The 10,552-nt window shown below is 35.8% G+C and overlaps 1 protein-coding gene across 1 annotated transcript in view; it reads left to right on the top strand.

The window, feature by feature from the left end:
- Positions 1 to 1,169, top strand: part of LOC149215845 (expansin-like A1) — a 1,628-nt gene extending 459 nt beyond the window's left edge. Inside the window, exons 2-5 of the mRNA XM_089391099.1 lie at positions 1 to 69; positions 269 to 450; positions 550 to 682; positions 847 to 1,169. The exon at positions 1 to 69 is cut by the window's left edge and continues 50 nt beyond it. Coding sequence (XP_089247225.1) covers positions 1 to 69; positions 269 to 450; positions 550 to 682; positions 847 to 1,134 — 672 coding nt within the window. The 3' untranslated portion in view covers positions 1,135 to 1,169. The remainder of the gene's footprint in view (positions 70 to 268; positions 451 to 549; positions 683 to 846) is intronic.
- The last annotated feature ends 9,383 nt before the right edge of the window (positions 1,170 to 10,552 follow it).

The raw sequence follows: 10,552 nt of genomic DNA on the forward strand, positions 1-10,552 counted from the left end.
AAGCAGTCAGTGGCCACAGCAAGTACCAAAATATATAGGGACGGAAAAGGATGCGGTGCATGCTATCAGGTGTGTTATGGAATTGGTTTTATTTGAATTTTTATTTTCAATCATCTAGCTTTAGCTTTCAAAAAATGATATAAATTCAGATCATTTAATGAAATCATCAAATCAATTATGATATGAATTCCTACGCTAATCTCCTCAAATGTTCTCGGGGGAACCGTTTATTATCATTCTTTTGGCTAATTGAGTTGAACCAAATCAGATAAGATGTACAGATCCAGCACTTTGCACCAAATCAGGGGTGAAAGTTGTGGTTACAGGCATGTCAATCGACGATAGGACGGATTTTTACGTATACTCTCCCACCTTCCTGAGCTTGGCTCGCCCCAACAAAAGTGAGCAGCTTCTGAACATGGGGGCTGGCCTGGACGTGGAGTATAAACGGTGAGCACGAAAACAGAAACAAACAAAAAAGCCATAAGATCGATGGTATTTGCAGTTACAAGTGTGAATATTTATATTTATATGTGTGTGTTATTACAGAGTCCCATGCGAGTATCCAGGCAAAAATATGGCTATCAAGGTAGACGAAAGCAGTGCGTACCCGAACTTTCTTGCTGTCAAGTTTCTGTACGAAGGAGGCCAAACAGACATTTCCGCCGTTGAAGTTGCCCGGGTGAGTAACCACCTGTCATTTTCATATCACTCATTTTTCTAATTATCTTAATTAAGAAATAACATTAGAATCTCACCGAAAACAGAAATACAATAATTGAGAAACACGTTACAAAAAATTACACATCACACCATTGAATCTCAATGGACTGACTGGTATCGCAGGTAGGACAATGGAGATGGTACAGTATGAGTCCGCGCAAATACAGTGCAGTTTGGGAGATTGTCAACACTGATTTATTCGATAGGCAAGGCCAGCCCCCTTCCTTGTCGTTCCGGTTATTGGTTACCGGTGGCGCGGAGGGAAGTTGGGTGTGGCAGGCTGGACGCAATTTGCTACCTGCAAATTGGAAAGTCGGCTCTGTTTATGACTCCGGACTTCAGATTTCAGAAAGAGCACTCGAATTCAACTGCACTTCCTGCGCAACAGGCGACTGGAAAGATCAAAACTAAGGGGCCTACCTTATTTCCATCTGCTTAGGGTTACCTTCCGGATTTCTATTTCTATGTTTACCTATAAAATAAATAAAAAGTAATGTATTTCAATTCGAAATACTGCTTTTTCAACACTCAGTAAACAATGTTTTTTCTTATTTGAAATTAACCATTGTTGATCTGATCTTCACTTGAGGAGTTATTTTATATATGGTATATTTGGACAGCAATTTTAGAAATAATTAATGAGTTTACAAGTTGAAAATACTAAATTAAAACGAATTTACGAGTTGAAATAGAAATAGATTAGATTACGCGCGGTTATTTTAAAATATTAAATTAAAATGTGGAAAAGCATATTACAATTACTTGATGTTTTAGTCGTAGTGTTAACCAGCAATGTAAGTGGTTTGTTTTAATAAATTGTGTTGCCAATAATCTATTGAGTTTTTAGTATGAACGCGTTTTAAACTTAATATATTGATAAAAATTGTTTGGTTTTGGTTTTGTTTTCTTTTTTTCCTTGGAATACAATTGTACAAAATAAATTGGGTCTTTCATCGTGATCATCTAGTTTTATGAGTCTTCACATACATTCTTAATTTATCCTTCGACCTTTCGCTGAATATATGTGTCCCTTCATGTGATGCATTGAACTTATTATTGTTATTATTATTATGACATGTGCTCGTTGGGAGTGCCTCAAAGATTTAAGGAAAAATTAATGAATTATTTTATTGTTAAGACTCGGAAAGCTAAATTATGTTCCTAAATCTTATTTGAAGGGTAACTTTCAACCATTTGCTTAAATAAATACACGAGAAATTACTGTTGGAGAAAGTATTCTAAAAGAAGAAAGTTTACCTTTAGCATAATTTTGTTATTGCCCAAAAATTTTAAAGGTTGCAATTTGACAAAGAAAATTACAGTGAAAAATTGAAACCAAGTCATTTTTCGGTGTGGTACTAAAGTTGAGGGGATACTAGTTATGTTGATAGAGGACTCAAAATTATTCAAGGTTTTTTTCCGGCCTTTTTTGTTTCCATCTCTAGAGTTCTTTGGGCTTGCGAATTGGGGTTCTATTAGGTTGATTGAGGATCTTAATTGTCGCTTTAGGTTTCGAACCGCCTTTTCTATGTCGTTATTTTCCCCTGGTGTGTGAAATTTTCTTGTGGTCCTTTTGGTTATTTGCATTCACCAAAGACTGGTACCTCGTTGGAGGTTGTGGTGTCTCATGTCCTTACATTGTGGTGAATTCCAAACCCTACTTGAATTTGGACCTCTAGTTTGGAGTTTGGGTGATGAACCAATTGTCTTTCGCTCTAGTTTAGAAGGGGCGACGGTTCATCCATTTGCTTTCTATTTCAGTTCTAGTGTTCTTACTGGTTGTTTGCGTTGTTCCCTTGTTGCTTCCATTATGGATCCTTTTCAGAGAATAGTGAGCTGACGAGGCAGTATAGGTAATGTTGGAGTTAAACGGTCTCGGTGTTTTGCCTTTGACACAGTAGGAACTTTCTTTGATTTTGTCCCTCTTGATGTTCGTAAAGAAATTCCAGTTTTGGAGTCTCAATAATCTGGGGATCGCCCTTATCATTATGATCCACAAATTATTGGTGATGGGTTGAAATGTGTTCCAAACTGTGTCCAAACCTGGGTATACTTAGGAAGAGAAGACTCCATTTCCTTGCATTCTCTATCCATGCATCAAAAAATGAATACTTTGTTACATTTAATTCTCTAGGACAATCAAGTTGAAAATTATAATGTGTTTTGTGGGTTGGAAGGTATCACGCATATGTTAAGGAATCATAGGTTTTGACTTAACAACATTGACTCTTTTACGAGTCGCATGGAGAGTTCTTTTGGTGTCAGACTCGGCCTTGAGGGATCTCACGGACCCTATTAGAGATCCTGTTGATCCACCAATTAGCAGTGCTCAAGACTATACCATAATTTCCTCTAATCAAGACTAAAAATATGGTTTCATGGTTTTTTCCTTTTGCTTGAGAAGCTTGTTTTAGGGATACTGGTGGTTTTCTTTCTCTCAACAACAAGGAATTATGTAGATAGCTGGCCGTACTTGAAGACTTCTTGGTTTTGCATTTATTTATTTTTGTGAGCAGTGACTTATAGCTCATTTCTCTTGTAGCTTATGTTGTGAAAATTTTGTCACGGTTTATTTTCCTTGATATATCTCTATTTACCATTCGTTACGGGCTTCCCTTCTACATGGTTTTGTAAAGCAACAACTGTGGTTGACCTTTTCTTTTACTGGAGAAGATGTTCACGATTGGTGCCATTTGCAAGGTGTTACCTATGTCTTTTCTCTTGGGATCATTATTGTTGATTTTTTGTTATCTATGGATATTGTTGTAAGGTTTTTGGAGATTCTCTTGGAATTTTTCTTCTAAACTTGATTTTGGTTCATGGCATGCTCGGAATTTGGGCCAAGTTTTTGTATTTTCAGGCCTACGCAAGTTATGAGGAGTCCAAATCTTTTGATATTAGAACAATCTGATTATGGATGCAATCATCATGTAATATATTTTGAAGTAATATAATTTTCTACGATTCACAAAAAAGGAGGAAGATGAATTTACATGGGGCGCTCCACAACCCATATCGAGGAGATGTTGTAATGTCCTTAATAAGACTTGTTAAATAGTAATAATAAAGCACAACCTCCACACAATTAAAAAACGAAAAAATAATAATAATAATAATAATAAATCAATTTAATTCAATTTGTTATATTGTAATGTTTTTTTTAATAGCATTGCAAATAAACTTTTTTTATAAAAAAACTCATAGTGTAGATATCACATTAAAATAAATTTAAGTAACAATGTTTCATACTAGTAATCACGGTATACCATAATATATAATTAACAAACATATAATTAAAATAAGCATATTTCTATATGTGGAAATGTTAAATATATATGTATATATAATATAAATAGTAGCTAAAAATAATTTTCCATTTAATGACATAAATTGATCAATTGGTCAGCATGTTATCCCGTATTGTGTAAACCATGAGATTCAAGGTTCAAATCCCAAATAAATCAACTAATTGATATTCGCAACCATTATATTTCATAAAAAAACAAAGTAATTAAAATAAAAAATAATATGATCTTTTTACTTTTGAGAGCAAGATGTGTCATTCATTACTCTCCAAAATGATTTCAGTACATGACTAAACTAAACTATTTAAATATGCATCTTAATTAGTTTATTTCAATATCAACTTCGCATATATGTATAGAGGGAACAAGATATTTTGATGTTGGCAATGTAAAATAACATTTCATTGTTCAAAGACAAAAAGACTAAAAAAGTCATTAGGAAATGTGTAATTACTTCAATTGTTAATATAAATTTAATATGTGTCACTTAAACATATTAATAATGATAAAAATAAAAATAAACATTGTGAATTATAAATAAAATATTCGAATATGTAGGCCTAAGTGATTTTTCTTTATTGAAGTGTATTTAAAAATATATGAATCACCAAATTTTTTTAAAAGTGGAAGATGTGGTCCATAAATAGAATATTTCTATGTCAACTATGTATATATTTATGCAGAAAGGCATATCTATTTTCGAATAACACTTCCATAATTTTAACTTAATCATTAATAATTATTGGGTGGATGGTAGCTATGTCCATGGAATATTCTATATTTTTTAGAAGTAGTCACATGGAATATTCTATATCATTTTTAGTAGTAGTTGCAGATCAAAAGTTGAGATCTATGTCAAAAGTAGTTATGCCATTTCTTTCATTTTACTTCAATTGATACGCTAAAAAAATGTCATATCAACAAGTCTTATTAGATGTTTTCATAAAAACATGTATGTTTAACTTACATTTTAATTCTCTTTAAAATTAATAATAATTTAAAATAGGAGCGGTAGGAGGGAGAGGGGCCTCTTATGGCATTGGAAAAATCATAGTTTTAGATTATTCATGGGAATCGAAGTTTTAGAGTATTCATGAGGCTTGGGGAGATGGTAAATAATCACGCACAAGCCTATGGTTTGCTCCAAGGCATTCTTCTTGCCAAATAATTTCATGTATGTTCTCTCATTATGTTGGGTGACTCCTTTTTAACAATTCAGTATTTGGTCAAAGGATCTCCCTGTAGAGACAAAGATATGGGTAATACCCTAAGTCAAATTAAGAAGGTATCAAAAGACATCCCAAAGATGAGTTTCAAGCACATTCTAAGGGCTCATAACTAGGAAGCAAATCAATGTGCCAACCAAGGTTGTCATTTAAAGTTTGGAGGGATGATGTTTAATGGTCAATTAAGACCATCCTCCACATCATCTGCTCTAATGATGTTTTCCTACTCTTGTCCACTGTAGTGAACTCCTTCCTCTGCAATCACACTGTCACACTCTGAATTTCCCAGCAAATATTCCAGCAACTCAATTTCTCCGTGACAATTCATCAGTACTTCATCATTACTTATGATTCCCACATTTATACACAAATTATCAATTTGAAAATTACAAGGTTCAACAGTCTCAACTGTTGTTTCACATATCAGTTCTTCAGACTGAATTTCATCTCCTTTCACAAGAAATTTTTCATGTGTTGTCATGGCCTCAAACATCAATGTATTACTAAATTCTTTCTTCTGCAATGATTCACTGCTTTTCTCATTCAAGAGACATTATCCATTATTATTTACTTCAGAGTTTTTATCTTATGAATGATACTCTTCCATACTTTTTATAGCTTCAAAAGATTTCTCATCCTCTGCAAAACCTGTAATCACATAAAAATTATTAGATTCAACAATATAAGGTTTTACATTCTCCTGTTGGGCTGCATTTTTCCAACAGTTCAGAAAATCATCAATAATTCCTTCTTCTTCACCCAGAACTTCACCCTGCTCTGGTTCACAAATGGACACTTCCATTTCCAACTCAGCTTCTCTGATTTTTTCCATTAGCCACTTTACTTGCATCTATTGTAGCCTTCTCTGTAACTTATGCCACTTTACTACCCTTTTCCTCAAGACCCAACCTTGTCTTTGGCTTTCCTCCAGTATCCTCCTTAATCCATCGAGTTGTTCTTTTATCTCTGCAATTTCCTTGTCAAGCTCCTCTTGAATCCTTCTCTTGCCATTTTCCTTGGCATCCTCCTTCACTTTTCTTTTGTTGTGTTCTCCCTCAGAACCTCTTCTATGACTATCAGTAGTCAACTTCTTCTCCATCTCTATGAGTTCCTAACTCACTCACTATGAGCTGCACTAAATCCTCCGCAACAGCAAGTCCTCCCTGCTACCACTTACCTCACCAAGCTTTCCTCTCTACTTGGTATTTTGGCAAGCCCTTGGTTCTCTATCTCTGGAACCTCTTTTGAGCACTTCTCTCTGCTCCTTCTAGGCTTCAACTCATTTGCACCTTCTAAGAACACAATTGTCCTCTTGTTTATCAATCAAAATGAAATACTTGGTTCTGACCACCTCTTCTTTCACTTAGAAAGTCTTATCAGCTTCCTTCATTACTTAGCAATTCTACCCACATCCTTTGTGTAATCGCCTTTGTGATTTGCAACAATACCTCTGCAATAACAAGTCTCCTTCTTGCTACATATGCCTCACTAAGCTTCTCTCCTCTGAGCTCAGTCTTTTGGCATATCTCTGGTTCTTTCCTCTCGAACCAATTGAGCACTCCTTTCTCTAGGTTGCTGCAATCTTATCACCTTCTTTTGCTGTTACCTGTGCATCTATATAAAGACCACACACTCTCCAATCTTCAAATCAAATTAAAACAAAACATATCATCTCACCTTCAAGACCTCCGCATGATCTTGTTCTACCGTTCACCTGCACTTTGAATGGATTGTCCTCTGTTTCTTTTTCATCTGCAAGTTTTGCTACACATTATCTCTTTGTGCCTACTATTTGTCAGATTAAAATTTGATCTCTTCTTGCCTGCATACACATCTTAAAACATAACTCTGTTCAAAATTCTTTTCAAAGAAATTTTCACACAGAGTTTCTTTGTGCTGCTTTGATACCAAAATGATGCCAGCCTAAGCCGACAATACCCACATTATGAAAATAAAATTGCATGTCACTGGTCCCAGGCCTTAATCACCTGATCCATGATGAAAACCTTCCCAAATAAAGGTTTAAGTCCCTTAATTAAATCTCATGTGGAACCGTTTATTTGACTATTCAATAGTCTGAACTTTAGTCAACCTTTCCAGTAAAAATATTGTTTTAAGTTAGAAATTCCCCAACTCTACATTCCATCTCGTTATTTATCACAATCGCGAAGATTCAAAGGACTCTTAAGAATATGGCATTCAGAACTCCCGATTTGCGATATGCGATTGCTCTTTCCGCCATTCCACGACCTTGCACATTTTCCGATGCTCACCTTTATCACATTCAGCCTCCACCGTTGATTTCACTCCATCAGATCAATGGTTGTCGCGTCGTATCGCCACTTAAACCCATTCATCCTCCGGAACTCAAATCACTTAACTCGCGTTGATAAACTTCTCGGTTCCGCTCAGGCCCAAGCCTTATCGGCTTCAATCTCCATCGTCGATCTTACCATTCAATCCAACTGTTGTTGATACACCCGAGCTTCGCACATCGCAAATCGCATTTTCCTAAGGCCAAGGTTCATCCACTCATGAAATATTGCGATGCAAAACTAATCGGCGATCCACCACCATTGGTAAAAGCACACTTGATCCAACGGTTAACATCGATATGGGGTGAAGCACTTGCATGAGGATTACCCTCCCTTAAGGAGCTAATAAGGAATATAAATCCTTGATCTATAAATGTTTGTGTCCGGTTTTGAAATTAACATTCGATCACTTTATGACCTGATATCCGTTGGATATAAGAGGCCATCATTCTACGGCTGGCCGAACTTCAACTAGCACACGGTTTAAAACAACCTTAACCCCCGCAGTTGACTATGATCTAAGAGGTTGAATATGAGATCGACGGCTAGGAGCGAGTGCAGGACTTTGGCCACAATCAAGGGAACCCGTACTCTCCTACCCCCGCAGTTGCTGATCACCATTGATCTAACAGATCTGTCGATCTGACGATCCAGATCTATTCCTCTGCCATTAATATCTGTCGATCTAACGAATTTGTTGATCTGACGATCCAGATCAATTTCCACGATTCACCTTTCGCAAGCACTTGGGTTTGATCTTCGTCGTTCATTTCTTGACTCCATTCTACGCGACTTAATCATGGCCGCTTATCGCAAACAATCTCGTCTATTGATCTAGCTGATCCAACGGCTCCTATGGATCGACACTTCACTTCTTCGTTCTTCCCTTTACTTCGTTTTTATGCCATTTCTTCAGTGTTCTTCTGTGGGTTCTGGTTTCTTCCATGGTTTCGGTCTTTAGATGCCCTGCATCACAACTTCCTCATGAGCTTAACTCTGCATGCTCTTAACACAGTCACTCCTGAATCTCGACTGCGATCTTTCGAATGGATTCAAGCGATCCATTACGATCCTTCATATCATTATTCTTCTGTGTGTTATGCTCGAAGTCCACCTGCAACCTATGTTACACAGAGCTTACTCTAGTTCACACGCAGATTATAACTAAATTACCCCATACACACACACACAAACTCAAAATCGAGTTGTTTGTATTAATAAACAGGTATTCGCACAGGAACTCTCTCCTTGGCCTGATATTTTGTATCAGTGGCCTCTGTATTCCTACCTGCCCGTAGGCTTACAATCAAACCTCTAATTCACAACCTCTAACTATCTAACTTGACTAACTTTTTCTCTGTCTTTTTGGCTTACATTTATACAAAAGTATTCTACAATCCATTCCTGTTTTAGATCCATAAACTTCTCAATAAAATCCTAAAATCTCATCTTTATCCCTAATGATCCTCTTTAATCCACAAATCACGAAACCAACTCCTAATCTAATATGTACAACTGATTCTCAAATCTCTCAACTATCCTAAATCTCTCATGTTCTCCAACATTCGAGAACATTTACAAATATGCCTCACTATACTTAATTAATTCCTAATTCTCACTAAAATCGCTCAAAAGCCTAAGTAATTACATTAGTTTTAACACTTAGGAAACCAATTTCCTTAAAACACAAGACCCCCCTATGTCTACTAAAGTACAATGATTCTTCTGAGCTCAATGCTCCTGCATCATATGTACATGTCTCTGATAAAAATAGGGTATATCGACTTGGGTCTCGAACTAAATAAGCTTCGTAAGATCGCTCTCACATGCCTGAGTGACATCCCATAGCTTAATAATATATAGATGATAAAGCAGGAGATTTCATCAAGTGTTTTATCAAGGAACTCCTCGTGTCACCAAAAAATGAGAGGATGGTCAAATTTTCATGTATCCTTTGATGTACAGAAAGAGTGGCACGGGAACCTTCAAAAACTCGTTATTTTGTAGGTGAAACACCATTCAAGATTCAATTTCACTATGTCATTATTTTATTTACAGACCATATAGATGCATATCCTTTGGATAAATGGTAAAATATATTCTAGAGTTATTACTTTGTTTAAATAAATTTGTTATATTGAAAAAATAACACATTCACACTCGTTGTACCATGTCTTCATCTCAATTACTGGTGGGATGGTTACTAGGGGAAATATGTGGGATATAAACCTACAAAATTTGTGACATTACCCAAAAAAGTAGCTCCTCAACAACAATTGGCTCAACTATGCCTTGTGCATGTTTGCCTAATCCTCTACCTTCATAGCCCATATTCATCATATTTGGACCTTATTCCTCTAGTGTGCCTTTCAAAAGCACCAAAACATTCATTTTGAGAGGAAATTGAAGATAAACTTGAATTGCATACCTCATGTTCATGCATATACTTGGTTAGAGTTTCCTTTGCAACATGGAGTTGGGTCTCAAATCAATTATACTACGTTGGAAACCTTGTTGACTAGTACAAAACATGGAAAGGAATCTATAAACTATGATGGATATTTCACATAAATAGTTCATCATAACAAATTTGATAAAATATTGAAATATTTATTGTTAATTTTTATTTCGCTTTAGATTTTATATCCTTTATTTAATTTTTTGTGCTTAAATGAATATGTTAGCTGAAATTCTAGAAATACACACATCATCCACAATAGATACTTTTTCCCCCCTGTGAAACCCTTACAAGAGAATACTTAGCTCGAACCTGAGGTTGCTCTGCTCTCTTTTCTCTGCTATGGAAATAGGTAGGTACAAATGAGTACATGCACTCTATAGTGTTACCTCTTCTCCTACTAGCATCTAAGTATTTAACATAACTTGATAGCCAACTAGGGTAAGGTTTTACTCCCTCCACCCTCAACTAGAGTTACAGGTTTGGACTCTATATAGTCTTCTTGAATGTACACATGTAGCTAGG

This window comes from Pinus tabuliformis, chromosome 1_1, assembly GCF_031772625.1.
Source record: "Pinus tabuliformis cultivar Carrire ecotype Pingquan chromosome 1_1, CPIR1, whole genome shotgun sequence".
NCBI lineage: Eukaryota > Viridiplantae > Streptophyta > Pinopsida > Pinales > Pinaceae > Pinus > Pinus tabuliformis.